Source organism: Coregonus clupeaformis, chromosome 7 (genome assembly GCF_020615455.1).
Source record: "Coregonus clupeaformis isolate EN_2021a chromosome 7, ASM2061545v1, whole genome shotgun sequence".
NCBI lineage: Eukaryota > Metazoa > Chordata > Actinopteri > Salmoniformes > Salmonidae > Coregonus > Coregonus clupeaformis.
In genome coordinates, this window is record NC_059198.1 from 36,847,923 (window position 1) to 36,865,422 (window position 17,500).

The 17,500-nt window shown below is 44.5% G+C and overlaps 1 protein-coding gene across 3 annotated transcripts in view; it reads left to right on the plus strand.

Annotated features, from left to right (window-relative positions):
- LOC121569346 (semaphorin-5A) overlaps positions 1 to 17,500 on the plus strand; it is a 269,684-nt gene that overhangs the window by 126,097 nt on the left and 126,087 nt on the right. For all 3 annotated transcript variants that reach the window (XR_006001351.2, XM_041880229.2, XM_041880230.2), the window contains exon 4: positions 2,526 to 2,571. Coding sequence is in view for 2 of the 3 variants with exons in the window: in XM_041880229.2 (XP_041736163.2) it covers positions 2,526 to 2,571 (46 nt within the window). In the remaining variant the exon portion in view is untranslated. The remainder of the gene's footprint in view (positions 1 to 2,525; positions 2,572 to 17,500) is intronic.

Consider the following 17,500-nt stretch of genomic DNA (forward strand, 5'->3'; position numbering starts at 1 on the left):
ACAATAGCCTGACCCAGGGGCTAAAGGGTGGGCCTGTCTGTACCTGGAGTGGTCTGGTCTTTCTTCTCTGTCTCTGTGGGCGTAGAGACAGAGATCTAGGAGAAGTGTCCATGGCTAAGGGGCTATGGGTTGATTTGGAACAAGGCCTCTTTCAACCTAAATAGGCTCAGTGAGAGGGATTTAGAAGATTGTCCAGGAGTCTAGGGTTTGATTTGGGACAAGGCCTACTCTGTCTAGCTGAGAGGGATCGTTGATGATTGTCCAGGAGTCTAGGGTTTGATTTGGGACAAGGCCTACTCTGTCTAGCTGAGAGGGATCGTTGATGATTGTCCAGGAGTCTAGGGTTTGATTTGGGACAAGGCCTACTCTGTCTAGCTGAGAGGGATCGTTGATGATTGTCCAGGAGTCTAGGGTTTGATTTGGGACAAGGCCTACTCTGTCTAGCTGAGAGGGATTGTTGATGATTGTCCAGGAGTCTAGGGGTTGATTTGGGACAAGGCCTACTCTATCTAGCTGAGAGGGATCGTTGATGATTGTCCAGGAGTCTAGTGGTTGATTTGGGTCAAGGCCTACTCTGTCTAGCTGAGAGGGATCGTTGATAATTGTCCAGGAGTCTAGGGTTTGATTTGGGACAAGACCTACTCTGTCTAGCTGAGAGGGATCGTTGATGATTGTCCAGGAGTCTAGGGTTTGATTTGGGACAAGGCCTACTCTGTCTAGCTGAGAGGGATCGTTGATGATTGTCCAGGAGTCTAGGGTTTGATTTGGGACAAGGCCTACTCTGTCTAGCTGAGAGGGATCGTTGATGATTGTCCAGGAGTCTAGGGTTTGATTTGGGACAAGACCTACTCTGTCTGACTGAATGGGCTCTATATTCTCTGTGTGTTGGATCAGTCTGACTGGAAGTTTCCATGAGTCCAATAAGTCCGTATTATGGATCCAGTTGGTTTAATTCAAGACGTTTAACATTAGAACACAGATTGTATTGTCTTAGAACATTTGGTGCCAACGTTAAATGCTCACATTCAATGTCTAAATCTCAAATGGAGTTAGCCAGAGAGGGTATGTCTGTCTGTGACCTGATGGCCAGAGAGAGGACTGAGTGATAATGGCAGCAGATCGATTGTAGATGTTAATATACTGTAAAAAAGGGTCTTAGACCACAGCCTGCCCTGTGAAATGCTGTAGCCACTCTTCAGAAGATAGATAGGATGGGGTTTGTGTGCGTGCATGCCTATACGTGCTCCTATCGACTTATCCTATGTGAAGAGGTTTCAGTGGGAGAGTAGCATTACAGAATAGAGGCCTATATACATTACTTTCCTGACATGAATTAAAGGGCAATTCTACCGCTTTTCATTATCTCCAGGACCAAACCAGTGTCTACACACTGTATGTGAAAACAGCACATTTCTTTATGATCTGTGGTTAAAAAAGATAAGAAGTTAGTTCAGAAAAAATCCATCACAGGGTAGGAATAAAAGTTTTTGTTTTTTTAAGTCATTTTCTAAACCTGCAATGAGTTTCTAGCCAAAGGGAGGGTATTTTCTTGCTCCCCAAGTCAATGCGAATCTCATTCTCTGACATTCAAGGCCAAAACTGATTAGAAATGAAACCTCCTTAATATAAAACGTTAAATCTGCTAAAAAAATATATAATAATAAGGCTGCTATAATGACGAGTCTTGTGCTAGAATGCTGAACTTATACAATCAAACTGAAATGATTGGTAGTCAAAGGACAGGCCACTCATCCTACACACTACTCATTAGCCTGTAATGTTTTGTGGAAAGTTTGAAAGACCAAACAAAACATATAATCTAAATGTAACCATTCAGAAGAGACTTAAGGCAAGGACAGAGTACGGGTGTTCATTAAAGTGAAGTTTCACCGTTGGTCTCGCTGATACACCCATGAATGTGGGACCACACACACACTCACCCACACAGCCTCAGGCCCTATGGTCTGTTCAGACAGAGAGACAGAAAGATGGACCTGTGAAAATCACTCAGGGATGAGTTTGTCTGGAGGTGACCCCTAGACACTGATTTAAGATTAGTTTGGCAATTTCTCCACTAATGGTTAGGGTTAGACTTTGGAAAGAGTGAGCTGATCCCACATCTGTGTCTACAGAAAACTCATACCCTGACTAGGACTTATCACTGGAATAGTTTACATGAAGTATTCAATCTTTATTCTGTTCAGTTTAGACTGGATTTCTATTCAAAACCACAAAGATATAACTTGTTTCGGACTGTTATGGCAGTAAGGTAGTAATCAAGTGTTCCTATACGTGGTTACATCTGAACAGCCCCTTTGGAGTGACCCAGAAAGATAAGTATGATTCATCACAGGTTTGATGAGGGAGAGAAAATAACCAAAATGGGGGTAAAATAACCCAGATATACTGTATCTTTGGACACCGCTGACCAGAAATGATCTCCTGTCCGCTTCTCTGTTTTCAGATGTTGTCTTTTTAGAGAAGATTATACCTTCATCTCTCCTCCCTATCTCTGTTGCTTTCAGAAACCACCTGTTCAGACTCAATCTGAAGGACCTCTCGTTGATCCAGGTGAGTCTTTACCAGCGTTGCCAGTCCCTCATCCATTGCTACCCATATTTCCCCCTGTATCTCTCTATCACTCCCTCTTTCTCCCTCTCCATCCATCACCCTTCCTATGTATCTCTCTCTAACTCACTCTCATATTAATCTCTCTCCAACTTCTACACTTCTCTCTTTCTCGTATTATCTCTCTCTCTTCATTTCTCCTCCCTTCACCTCTCCCCTCCCTCCCTCCTTTCTCTCTCGTCCCCTTAATGTCTGACTCAACAGTCAGTTTGTTGGAACACAGTGTCAGGTCTGGTCTCTGTGTGTATATACAGTAACACAGTAGTACTGGGACAGGTCAGCCGTCAGTCAGGCCCTCACGAAAACTGTCACGAACGATAGACAACGCTTGTCAGAGCAGTGACAATAATAACAATATTTCCATAGTTTCACACTGTTACATGCATTCTAACAACATCATTATGTCAAGTGCTGTCAGTAGAGGCAGGATAATGATTATTTTGTCAGGAGATCCTAAGGGCTTGATTTGCACAATAGACTACATGCAGTCGTCTCTCTAGAGTGGGGTGTGATAGGCTTATCTCTAGACTAAGCTAGATCAGAGGAGTCTGCCAGCCACCGTAGTCAGTGTTAATGCCCCTGTACATCTAACAGTAGTCTTCTCTGTAGTCAGTGTTAATGCCCCTATACATCTAACAGTAGTCTTCTCTGCAGTCAGTGTTAATGCCCCTATACATCTAACAGTAGTCTTCTCTGTAGTCAGTGTTAATGCCCCTATACATCTAACAGTAGTCTTCTCTGTAGTCAGTGTTAATGCCCCTATACATCTAACAGTAGTCTTCTCTGTAGTCAGTGTTAATGCCCCTATACATCTAACAGTAGTCTTCTCTGTAGTCAGTGTTAATGCCCCTATACATCTAACAGTAGTCTTCTCTGTAGTCAGTGTTAATGCCTCATGTCCATGGCTGAATGCTGTATGATGTCACTGACAGTTTATTAATACTCTGGACAGAGGATAGACACAGGCGGTTTATACCCTCAGATACCAGGGGAGAATAGAGGGAAGGTGGAGGGGAAGAGGGGAGAGAAATATAGAGAGAGAGACTCAGTGAGCACAGTCTGGCTATAGAGACCGGTCGTCACAGGCAAACCTGGCTGCCCAGAGAGGACAGGCTGTGCTCACTCTGCCCCCCGGGGAGAGGTAGAGACAGAGCTGCATTTCCTACTACACTGTGAAAAATACTCAGACCTAAGAGAATCTTTCTTTCCCAAAATTATCATTCAGTACAAAGAATTTGAAACTATAAAAGAGGAAGAAAAAATCCAATATTTATTGGGTGAAAAGCCAAAATGTGCAATTTTGGCAGCCAAATATGTGTCCTCCTGCCACAACCTGAGGGACAGCCAGTGAAAAGTGTAATGTAATGTCAGTAATATTTCCTGTTTTGTTTTGGCTTTCATACCATGTAATGTGTCTTCTCAGTCATGTTGAGATTGGTCGACTACTATTGCTTTAATGAATTGTTATTCTCATTAATATTGTTGTTGTAGTTGCTGTTAATGGTAATCCCATTTCCACTACTACTATAATTATTATTGCTGTTGGTCCCACCATTTTTGTTATACCTATACTTTGACAATGTAAGTAATTTTACTTGCCATGTCAATAAAGTCTATTGGAGAGAGAGAGAGAGAGAGAGATAGAGGAGAGAGAGAGAGAGAGAGAGAGAGAGAGAGAGAGAGAGAGAGAGAGAGAGAACACTAGACATGAAGGGAAAGGAGGAGAGGGAAGAATAGGAGATGGGAGACAGCGATAGACAGAGACATGAGAAAAAGAGAGTGAGGCAGAGCAACAACAAAAGATAAGGACCCCCCATAGAGAAAGGCAGGGACCCATGGGGAGTCATTCTTTTGTTGGCGCTCACTGTTGGCGCTGGTTAAAAAATATGCTCCATGCCATCCCTCCTCATCCCCCATCCAATCACCCCTCTTCTCCTTTATCTTTACCTAGAGAGAGAGAGAGAGAGAGAGAGAGAGAGAGAGAGAGAGAGAGATACACACACAGAGACAGAGACAGATAGAGGGAGAAGGAGAGAGAGAGAGAGAGAGAGAATAGAGAGAGAGAGACAGACAGACAGAGAGAGAGATAGAGGGAGAAGGAGGGAGAAAGAGAGGAGAGAGAGAGAGAGAGAGAGAGAGAGAGAGAGAGAGAGATACACACACAGAGACAGAGACAGATAGAGGGAGAAGGAGAGAGACAGAGAGAGAGAGAGAGAAGAGAGAGACAGAGTATGAAATATGATATTAATTGTGGTGAGATTTGCAGCCTTGGCATGTCTTATAGATATTGTTCTTTCTGTGTTTGTGTTTTCTGTGTTTGTGTTTAAGATGAAAGAAGTATCCATGCTGTTGCCTCTCAGCTCATATTAAGAGCATTACCGATTGATCAAGTAGATTTGCGAAGGGAATATTGTTTATGAACAACAGTAACAACAGAGAGCTCTACCAGAATACTCAGCTTTTCTTCATTTTACTTCTCTGCATTGATGTGTAGAGAAGAGAAAGTAGTTTGCTGTAGAAATTCTTCTTCTTTGGGAAATAGCCTACAAACTACACCCACACATGCCTATTTGATTAGCATCACATATCATGATGTGAACACAGTACATACCCATTGGTATTGGTTTACAAGATTTATCATTGCACTGTGCTGACATTAATAACATAAGTGTGTGTTTTGATGAAAATAAGTGCTGAGAACTATGCTTATGCATTGCATGAATTTTGCAATAAAATCAGAGACCGAGTAGAATTAACATTTGATATTTGATCAATGCTCGGGGCTTAATCCCTAATGTACAAAAACTAAATATTTATGAGCACGTCAAAACATCCAAGGTTCATTCTTCGATGTACTGTATGAACGAAAAATAAACCAGACATCTAGAAATGTTTTCAGCATTATTGATTAAAAGACCTCTAATTTTCCCTCAAACAAACCCTTCATCACTTAAAATGAAACCGGGGGCCTCTTGGTAGTGTTTTGTTTGGAGATTCAGAGAGAGGTGTCAGTAGGTGTGGCAGTCAGCTAACTGCCCTCTGTCTGTCCTGTGGTACTTCACTAGTGCTGAGCGATGAACCAACATTTTCTTATTTTGTGGGGGGGTTATTAAACAACTAATTGACCGTTCGGTTCAATTACTTAAATTCCGTTTAGTTCTGTTTTTTTTTTGGTGAGCCCAATGCACCGTATCTCTAGAGAGAAATCGAATCATTCAAAAGGGAAATCAAGTCAAGACCTATGTGGGATGCTGGGCTAAAGGGAGTTGTAATTTTCAGTAAGCAAATATTCAACCTAGGTCAGTGCAGAAATGTGGTAATTAACCATTGTGTCTGTTCTTTCCATCTCGGACGGAGATGGATACACTTTTACTCCTGCTATGTTAGGTTAGATACACACAAATTGCATAGACCGCATGAGAGAGGAATGTACACAACACAGCAACGATAGAGAGGGACAGAGACTGTTGGTGAAAGTATGCCGAATCTACCTTGAAGAACTAGTAAAATGATGCAGCATGCTTAGGCAGGCTAGCCTAGCTAAATAGGATGACTAAAGACAGTACAGTACGGGGATTAGAGAGATAACGTTGTCTGACTGGCTGGCTGGCTGCTACTGCCTGAGCAGAGATGAGATGATGACTTTAATAAGGAATGAAAAACAATAATGTCGTAACGAAGTAATATACACAACTGAAATAATGTGGACCTGTTTTCACTGTTTTCACTGTTTTGGCAATTGAATGTTCACTATTTTGCTTTTGGAATTTCCTAAATCTTTTAAATGTCATTATTTCACAATGCATTTAATCTCCCCCTTTCCTTCTCTCCCCCTCTCCTTCTCTCCCCCTCGCCTTCTCTCCCCCCTCCTTCTCTCCCCCTCTCCCCCTCTCCCCCTCTCCCTCTTTGGACTCCCTGCAGTAATAAAAATACATTAAAAGTTTTAGAACAACTAGAAAGAAGAAGTAAAGTCCTCTTGGTGAAGACAGAGAGAGAGAGCGAGAGACAGACACAGAGACACAGAGACACAGAGACACAGAGACACAGAGACACAGAGAGACAGAGAGACAGAGAGACAGAGAGACAGAGAGAGGGGAGAGGAGAGAGAGGAGAGAGATAGATAGAGAGAGAGAGAGATATTACTCTTTTGCCATTCCTGTGTGTCTTTGATTGTGTTCCCCATGGATTCTCTCTTAAAATTGGGCTATGAACAGGAAGGGTACAATTCACTCAGACGAGAGACTTTTGGCTTACGCAGCTTTTTGTCGAGCAAAACGCGTCAGCTGCGTACAGAGCCCTCAGCGCATGCTGTAGGCTACAACACCTGGAGTTTCCCTGTATTTCGGTGGGAAACAGCTGTGGTAGCCTCCTACTGCGTTGTTTGTTTCTGTTATTAAAGAATGTGAAACAAGGTTGTGTCTGTTTTTCTACCTTTCAATAAAGGCCCACCTCAGAGGAAGTTGCCACACCTGTTTCCTGTCGTAGAGCGGGAATTCTCATTTAGGTTCCACCTCCAAGACTGACGCAGGCTGCTACATTTCAGTTATTGATGTATTTATTTTCTGGCACTGACTCTCTTGCACCGGCTCTATGCACACTCACTGGACTCTACCCACACACTCACACACACTACGTTGACACTCCAACACACACAGTACATACACACACACACACACTCACACAAAACACACACACACACATGCATATTGACGCCACACACACTCACACACAGACACACTTTCACACTCTTTCACACTCTTCACACACGCTGATGCTACTCTGTTTATTATCTATCCTGGTTGACTAGTCACTTTTACCCCTACCTGCATGTACATATTACCTCAATTGCCTCAACTACCTCGTACCCCTGCACATTGACTCGGTACTGGTACTCCATGTACAGTGAGGGAAAAAAGTATTTGATCCCCTGCTGATTTTGTACGTTTGCCCACTGACAAAGAAATGATCAGTCTATCATTTTAATGGTAGGCTTATTTGAACAGTGAGAGACAGAATAACAACCAAAAAATCCAGAAAAACGCATGTCAGAAATGTTATAAATTGATTTGCATTTTAATGAGGGAAACAAGTATTTGACCCCCTCTCAATCAGAAAGATTTCTGGCTCCCAGGTGTCTTTTATACAGGTAATGAGCTGAGATTAGGAGCACACTCTTAAAGGGAGTGCTCCTAATCTCAGCTTGTTACCTGTTTAAAAGACACCTGTCCACAGAAGCAATCAATCAATCAGATTCCAAACTCTCCACCATGGCCAAGAACAAAGAGCTCTCCAAGGATGTCAGGGACAAGATTGTAGACCTACACAAGGCTGGAATGGGCTACAAGACCATCGCCAAGCAGCTTGGTGAGAAGGTGACAACAGTTGGAAGAAACACAAAATAACTGTCAATCTCCCTCGGCCTGGGGCTCCATGCAAGATCTCACCTCGTGGAGTTGCAATGATCATGAGAACGGTGAGGAATCAGCCCAGAACTACACGGGAGGATCTTTTCATTGATCTCAATGCAGCTGGGACCATAGTCACCAAAAAACAATTGGTAACACACTACGCTGTGAAGGACTGAAATCCTGCAGCGCCCGCAAGGTCCCCCTGCTCAAGAAAGCACATATACAGGGCCGTCTGAAGTTTGCCAATGAACATCTGAATGATTCAGAGGAGAACTGGGTGAAAGTGTTGTGGTCAGATGAGACCAAAATTGAGCTCTTTGGCATCAACTCAACTCGCCGTATTTGGAGGAGGAGGAATGCTGCCTATGACCCCAAGAACACCATCCCCACCGTCAAACATGGAGGTGGAAACATTATGCTTTGGTGGTGTTTTTCTGCTAAGGGGACAGGACAACTTCACCGCATCAGCGGGACGATGGACGGGGCCATGTACCATCAAATCTTGGGTGAGAACCTCCTTCCCTCAGCCAGGGCATTGAAAATGGGTCGTGGATGGGTATTCCAGCATGACAATGACCCAAGGCAACAAAGGAGTGGCTCAAGAAGAAGCACATTAAGGTCCTGGAGTGGCCTAGCCAGTCTCCAGACCTTAATCCCATAGAAAATCTGTGGAGGGAGCTGAAGGTTCGAGTTGCCAAACGTCAGGCTCGAAACCTTAATGACTAGGAGTAGATCTGCAAAGAGGAGTGGGACAAAATCCCTTCTGAGATGTGTGCAAACCTGGTGGCCAACTACAAGAAACGTCTGACCTCTGTGATTGCCAACAAGGGTTTTGCCACCAAGTACTAAGTAATGTTTTGCAGAGGGGTCAAATACTTATTTCCCTCATTAAAATGCAAATCAATTTATAACATTTTTGACATGCGTTTTTCTGGATTTTTTGTTGTTATTCTGTCTCTCACTGTTCAAATAAACCTACCATTAAAATTATAGACTGATCATGTCTTTGTCAGTAGGCAAACGTACAAAATCAGCAGGGGATCAAATACTTTTTTCCTCACTGTATCTAGTCTCGTTATTGTTATTTTATTGTGTTACTATTTCCTTTTTTATTTTTTTGTTCCTAATATTTTCGTACTTTTACTCTGCATTGTTGGGGCTCGTAAGTAAGCATTTCACAGCAAAGCCTACACCTGTTGTATTCAGCACGTGACACATTTTATTTTGCCCCATACCCCTACACCCCTTCAACATTTATCCCCTATCCTCGCCCCATACACTTACCCACTGCACCCCACTCCTTACCCCCTATCACCACCCACCAGCCCTACCCCTTGCCAACCTCAGTCAACAGAGTCAGCCTTGGCACCACCACGCTGTATTCCCATGAGCCTTTGCTCCCTGCACACCCTGTACAGTAGCTGCTGTGGAGAGGGCCGAGCAGCTTCCTGATTAATCACCTGCTCATTGTGTTCACATCCCATTGGGTTGCCACGGTGATGGATGATCACCTGGGTTCTAGACCTCAGAGCCTGCCGTCTCCACCTCTCTCCCTTTCTCCCTCTCCCTCTCTCTCTCTCTCCCTATCTCGCTATCTCTCTATCTCACTATCTCTCTATCGCTCTCTCTCACTCTCTCGCTCTCTCTCTCTCTAACTCTCTCCCTCCCTCTCTAACTCTCTCTCTCTCTCTCTCTCTCTCTCTCTCTCTCTCTCTCTCTCTCTCTCCTCTCTCTCTCTCTCTCTCTCTCTCTCTCTCTCTCTCTCTCTCTCTCTCTCTCTCTCTCTCTCTCTCTCTCTCTCTCTCTCTCTCTCTCTCTCTCTCTCTCTCTCTCTCTCTCTCTCTCTCTCTCTCTCTCTCTCTCTCTCTCTCTCTCTCTCTCTCTCTCTGTTCTATTGTTAATAGAACATCCTTCAGAGACAGGAAAAACATCCCGTTATAATCCATCATTAGTAAGCTATTTCCTCTGACACAGAAAATCTAAACAGGAACACAAAGGCAGTGTAGCTGTTTAGACAGTGTTGTGGATCGACGCGTTAGACAATTGTTATTAGATCAGCACTGTAGTGGCAGCAGCATTGTTCACATTCAATGGGGAGTGCAGTAGGTGAAATAAATAGGGAATATATTTATCCAAGCCTTTAGCTTGTCTCTGCAGCAATTCATGGAACCATGTATGCATTCATGGTACAAATATGCAATGAAAAATTACTCTATTTTGATGTATGCTGTAATGAAGACATCTACTGCAGGATGCAGAGTCCCAGTTCCCAGTGTGTTGTGTTTCGTCAGCTTCTCTCTTCCCATTACGCTCTCTGTCTGAGAGACAATTACCCCTGCTAATCAAGCGCTAACGGAACACCTCCGCTAGCTCCAACAGCAGCGCTAATTCAATTGGCCATGTCGGAATAAACTTGTCCATTTAAATGCATGGAATAATACAGAGGACAGAGTCAGTGGAATGGGGTACAGAGTAGAGATGCACACTCAATGATAATTTGGCCTGGTCCAGTAAAGGGACTGAGAGGGTTGACGGGGTTGGGAACATAGTGGTTTGATTCTGGATGATGGTGTTGACAATAATACTGATAATGACTACTTCATTGTGTACTCTGTCTGTACTGAACACCTTCATATTTGATGTCCTACATTATGGCGAGACTACAAACTATGTGGAGTTAAAATGTTTTTCACACAGTCAATTACAGCATACCTGATTAACATTTAAAATTCCCTACCTACATGTTGACTGACAGCTGTGCTCTGACGACTGTAGCAGGAACTGTAGTGAAACAGAAACAGATTTTAAAATGACTTTAGGGCCAATTTCACATCAGAACCTTACATCAGTCAAACATCAGTCAGAATTATTTAAAAAACGGTCAAAATACATTTAAAACAGATACAGATGTCCATAGCCTCTGTCTTTCCTCATGATGTCCTAGTCTTATGAAGGAGTCCCCAGACAGTCTCTATTGTAAACAGAGTTCTGGCTCTATTTATGTAAAATAAATGCTATGTCATCTGTTTCTGGGGAGAAGAACACTGTCCTTCTAACATCCTCCCTCCTCTCTCTTCTCCATCCTCTCTCCTCCCTCCTCTCTCTCCTCCCTCCTCAATCTCCTTGCTCCTCTCTCTCCTCCCTCCTCTCTCTCCTCCCTTCTCTCTCTCCTCCCTCCTCTCTCTCCTCCCTCCTCTCTCTCTCCTCCCTTCTCTCTCTCCTCCCTCCTCTCTCTCCTCCCTCCTCTCTCTCCTGCCTCCTCTCTCCTCCCTCCTCTCTCTCCTCCCTCCCCTCTCTCCTCCCTTCTCTATCTCCTCCCTCCTCTCTCTCTCCTCCCTCTTATCTCTCCTCCCTTCTCTCTCTCCTCCCTCCTCTCGCTCCTCCCTCCTCTCTCTCCTCCCTCCTCTCTCCCCTCCCTCCTCTCTCTCCTCCCTCCTCTCTCTCCTCCCTCCTCTCTCCTCCCTCCTCTCTCTCTCCCTCCTCTCTCTCCTCCCTACTCTCTCCTCTCTCCTCTCTTTCCTCCCTTCTCTCTCTCCTCCCTACTCTCGCTCCTCCCTCCTCTCTCTCCCTCCTCCCTCTCCTCCCTCCTCTCTCCTCCCTCATCTCTCTCCTCTCTCCTCTCTCTCCCGCCCCTCTCTCTCCCCCTCCTCTCTCTCTCCCTCCTCTCTCTCCTTTCCCCTCTCTCCTTCCTCCTCTCTCTCCTCCCTCCTCTCTCTCCCTCCTCTCTCCCTTCCCTCCTCTCTCTCCTCCCTCCTCTCTCTCCCTCCTCTCTCTCCTCCCTTCTCTCTCTCTTCCCTACTCTCTCTCCTCCCTCCTCTCCCTCCTCCCTCTCCTCCCTCCTCTCACTCCTCCCTCCTCTCTCTCCTCACTCCTCTCTCTCCTCCCTCCTCTCTCTCCCTCCTCTCTCTCCTAACTCCTCTCTCTCCTGCCTCCTCTCTCTCCTCCCTCCTCTCTCTCCTTTCTCCTCTCTCTCCTTCCTCCTCTCTCTCCTCCCTCCTCTCTCTCCCTCCTCTCTCCCTTCCCTCCTCTCTCTCCTCCCTCCTCTCTCTCCCTCCTCTCTCTCTCCCTCCTCTCTCTCCTCCCTTCTCTCTCTCTTCCCTACTCTCTCTCCTCCCTCCTCTCCCTCCTCCCTCTCCTCCCTCCTCTCCCTCCTCCCTCCTCTCTCTCCTCCCTCCTCTCTCTCCTCGCTCCTCTCTCTCCTCCCTCCTCTCTCTCCTCGCTCCTCTCTCTCCTGCCTCCTCTCTCTCCTCCCTCCTCTCTCTCCTGCCTCCTCTCTCTCCTGCCTCCTCTCTCTCCTCCCTCCTCTCTCTCCTCCCTCCTCTCTCTCCTCCCTCCTCTCTCTCCTGCCACCAGGTGTGTGCGTGCGTGATAGCTCTATTTCCTGTCCATTGAGACGGTGAAGTTAAGTTAAGAACTTCTTCACTCTGAAGAGGAAATGAAAGGAAATGAAAGAATGTCAACTTATCCTCTCTTTCTCTCTGCATGATGTAAAGCTGATATACAACTGTATTCTGAATCAGATTTTAAAAAGTGTTTAGTGTAGTTTAGCCTGCCTGGTTCTTGTCATAAAATGAGATATTATTGTCCCCTTGTATCTTCCTGATATAAAGTTCAAATATAGAGTATATTCTGTTTCAGATTTATTGTATGTCCTTGGAGTGATAAACAGTATAATGTTCCCTCAAGTAGTTCACCAGGTTATTATTGTAAAAAAATATAATTTGCTCTCAATGACTTACCTGTCTAAATGAAGGTATATAGTCTGCATTTGGGGAAGATGGTGAAAGGTTATAGTGGTGCATAAAGGTGCATACAGTTAATGGCTCATAAAGTTACAGTGGTCCAGTAATCGTTACAGAAACTTTCCCTTCAGTCGCTAATCTCTGGAGTGGCGATGATGGCCGTTCCTCATCAAAGTGGTTATTTTGTCCCTCCATCGTCTCTCTGGCCTGACACAAGAAGTAATTTCATTACATGAATACAGAACCTTTATCAATGAAAACCCCCTGGAGGTCCAGAAGTGAAATTACAGTGGAGGAGTCAGAATGTATTGGATTCTCTCCCTTAAAGAATAGGCTTGGGTTTTTTCTCTTAATTCCTCTCTGCTAGTAAAAACGTGAAAAGCGTCCACCAATTCTTCCCATGTAAATCACATTGACATTCAGCTCTGTGCTCGCTCTCTCATGTCTAAGTATTCCTCATTTTCTCCCCTGGTGTAAATCACATTGACATTCAGCTCTGTGCTCGCTCCCTCATGTCTAAGTATCCCTCATTTTCTCCCCTAGTGTAAATCACATTGGCATTTGGCTCTGTGCTCGCTCCCTCGTGTCTGGAGTGGACCCTGGTGTGTGTGTGCATGTTAATTGGATTTAGTGTCCATATTTAACATGCACTGACACATGATACGATGCGGTCAACAAGTTGGCGCCGACAGACACGGTTGCCCTGTTTCTAACTTGCAGTATTTTTGTTGTTTTGTTATTTCTTACATTATTTGCTCAGAACGTTTGTTGTATTATTACCTACAGCCGAAAGCACGTTTGGAGATTAGATCGGTGGTCACTCACCAAATATTCAAGCAGAAATTCGACTTCCCTGAACTGGATCCTTTGTTTGAACTTCCCAAGGCCCAGACGACATCCCAAGCCGCCTTGTTTACGGACATTTTCAATGTCTCCATATCCCAGTCTTCTGTCCCCACTTGCTTCAAGATGTCCACCATTGTTCCTATACCCAAGAAAGCGAAGGTAACTGAACTAAATGACTATTGCCCTATCGCACTCACTTCTGTCATCATGAAGTGCTTTGAGAGGCTAGTTAAGGATCATATCACCTCCATCTTACCCAACACCCTAGACCCACTACAATTTGCATATCACCCCAACAGATCCATGGACGACACTATCGCACACTGCCCTATCCCACCTGGACAAGAGAAATACCTATGTAAGAATGTTGTTCATTGACTACAGCTCAGCCTTTAACACCATAGTGCCCTCCAAGCGCATCACTAAGCTCAGGGCCCTGGGTCTGAAGCCCTCCCTGTGCAACTGGGTCCTGGACTTCCTGTGTTGAAGGTAGGCAACAACACCTACGCCACGTTGATCCTCAAGACGGGGACCAGACAGGGGTGCGTGCTCAGCCCCCTCCTGTACTCTCTGTTCATCCATTACTGTGTGGCCACTCACATCTCCAACTCAATCATCAAGCTTGGTGACGACACAACAGTGGTAGGCCTGATTACCAACAATGATGAGACATCCTACAGGGAGGAGGTGAGAGCACTGGCAGAGTGGTGCCAGGAAAATAACCTCTCCCTCAACGTCAACAAAATGAAGGAGTTGATTGTGGACTTCAGGAGACAGCAGAGAGAGCACGCCCCCATCCACATCGACAGGGCCGCAGTACTGTAGGTCAAAAGCTTAAAGTTCCTCAGCGTGACGACCTGAAATGGTCCCTTCACACAGACAGTGTGGTGAAGAAGGTGCAACAGCACCTCTTCAACCTCAGGAGGCTGAAGAAATTTGGCTTGGCCCCTAAGACCCTCACAAACTTCTACAAATGCACCATTGAGAGCATCCTGTCGGGCTGTATCACCGCCTGGTATGGTTATTGCACCGTCCGCAACCGCAAGGCTCTCCAGGGGGCGGTGCGGTCAGCCCAATGCATCTTCGGGGGCACATTGCCTACCCTCCAGGACTACAGCGCCCGGTGTCACCGGAAGGCCAAGAAAATCATCAAGGACCTCACCCACCCAAGCTACGGCCTGTTCACCCCGCTACCATCCAGAAGGAGAAGACAGTACAGGTGCATCAAAGCTGGGACCGAGAGACTGATAAACAGCTTCTATCTCCAGGCCATCAGACTTTTAAACAGTCACCACTAGCCGGCCTCCACCCAGTACCCTGCCCTGTACCTTAATCACTGTTTCTAGCTGGCTACCACCCGGTACTCTACCCTGCACCTTAGAGACTACTTTGCCCTATGTAAAAACAAAACGCCATATCTCAGACTGGCCAATAAAAAGAAAATATTAAGATGGGCAGTCTGAGATATGGCTTTTTCTTTGCAACTCTGCCTAGAAGGTCAGCATCCTGGAGTCACCTCTTCACTGTTGACGTTGAGACTGGTGTTTTGCGGGTACTATTTAATGAAGCTGCCAGTTGAGGACCTGTGAGGCGCCTGTTTCTCAAACTAGACACTCTAATGTATTTGTCCTCTTGCTCAGTTGTGCACCGGGGCCTCCCACTCCTAATTCTATTCTGGTTAGAGCCAGTTTGCACTGTTCTGTGAAGGGAGTAGTACACAGTGTTTTATGAGATCTTCAGTTTCTTGGCAATTTATCACATGGAATAGCCTTCATTTCTCAGAACAAGAATAGACTGACAAGTTTCAGAAGAAAGTTATTTGTTTCTGGACATTTTGAGCCTGTAATCGAACCCACAATTGCTGATGCTCCAGATACTCAACTAGTCTCAAGAAGGCCAGTTTTATTGGTTCTTTAATCAGCATAACAGTTTTCAGCTGTGCTAACATAATTCATCAAGGGGATCAATTAGCCTTTTTAAATGATAAACTTGGATTAGCAAACACAACGTGCCATTGGAACACAGGACTGATGGTTGCTGATAATGGGCCTCTGTACGCCTATGTAGATATTCCATTAAAAATCAGCCATTTCCAGCTACAATAGCCATTTACAACATTAACAATGTCTACACTGTATTTCAGATCAATTTGATGTTATTTTAATGGACAAAAAATGACATTTCTAAGTGACCCCAAACTTTTGAACTGTGGTGTATATATACTCTATATACAGTACCAGTCAAAAATTAGGACACAAATAATCATTCAAGTGTTTTTCTTTATTTTTATTTTTTCCTACATTGTAGAATAATAGTGAAGACATCATGTAGTAACCAAAAAAGTGTTAAACAAATCAAAATATATTTTATATTTGAGATTCTTCAAATAGCCACCCTTTGCCTTGACGACAGCTTTGCACGCTCTTGGCATTCTCTCAACCAGCTTCACCTGGAATGCTTTTCCAACAGTCTTGAAGGAGTTCCCACATATGCTAAGCACCTGTTGGCTGCTTTTCGTTGACTCTGCCGTCTGAATCATTCCAAATCATCTCAATTGGGTTGAGGTCGGGGGATTGTGGAGGCCAGGTCATCTGATGCTGCACTCCATCACTTCTTGGTAAAATAGCCCTTACACAGCCTGGAGGTTTGTTGGGTCATTGTCTTGTTGAAAAACAAATGATAGTCCCACTAAGCCCAAACCAGATGGGATGGCGTAACGCTGCAGAATGCTGTGGTAGCCATGCTGGTTAGTGTCACCAGCAAAGCACCCCCACACCATAACACCTCCTCCTCCATGCTTTACGGTGGGAACTAGACATGCGGAGATCCTCCTTTCACCTACTCTGCGTCTCACAAAGACACAGCGGTTGGAACCAAACATCTCCAATTTGGACTCCAGACAAAAGGACTAATTTCCACCGGTCTAATGTCCATTGCTCGTGTTTCTTGGCCCAAGCAGGTCTCTTCTTCTTTTTGGTGAAGGCCTGATTCACACTGTCCCCTCTGAACAGTTGATGTTGAGATGTGTCTGTGACTTGAACTCTGTGAAGCATTTATTTGGGCTGCAATTTCTGAGGCTGGTAACCCTAATGATTTTATCCTCTGCAGCAGAGGTAACTCTGGGTCTTCCATTCCTGTGGCGGTCCTCATGAGAGCCAGTTTCATCATAGCGCTTGATGGTTTTTGCAACTGCACTTGAAGAAATTGACTCCTTCATGTCTTAAAGTAATGATGGACTGTCGTTTCTCTTTGCTTATTTGAGCTGTTCTTGCCTTAATATGGACTTGGTCTTTTACCAAATAGGGCTATCTTCTGTATACTCCCCCTACCTTGTCACAACACAACTGATTGGCTCAAATACATTAAGAAGGAAAGAAATTCCACAAATTAACTTTTAAGAAGGCACACCTGTTAATTGAAATGCATTCCAGGTGACTACCTCATGAAGCTGGTTGAGAGAATGCCAAGAGTGTGCAAAGCTGTCATCAAGGCAACAAAGGGTAGCTATTTGAAGAATCTCAAATATAAAATATATTTTGATTTGTTTAACACTTTTTGGGTTACTACATGATTCCATGTGTGTTATTTCATAGTTTTGATGTCTTCACTTTTATTCTACAATGTAGAAAATATTAAAAAATAAAGAAAAACCCTTGAACAAGAAAGTTTGTTCCGGACTCTGATATTGCTCGTTCTAATTATTCTTAATTTCTTAATTTGACCTTTTTGGATTATGTGCATATTGTTTTGTATTGCTAAGTATATTATTACTGCACTGTTGGATCTAGAAACACAAGCATCTCGCTCCAACTGCGATAACATCTGCAAATCTGTGTACGCGACCAATAAACTTTGATTTTGATTTGATTTGTCTGT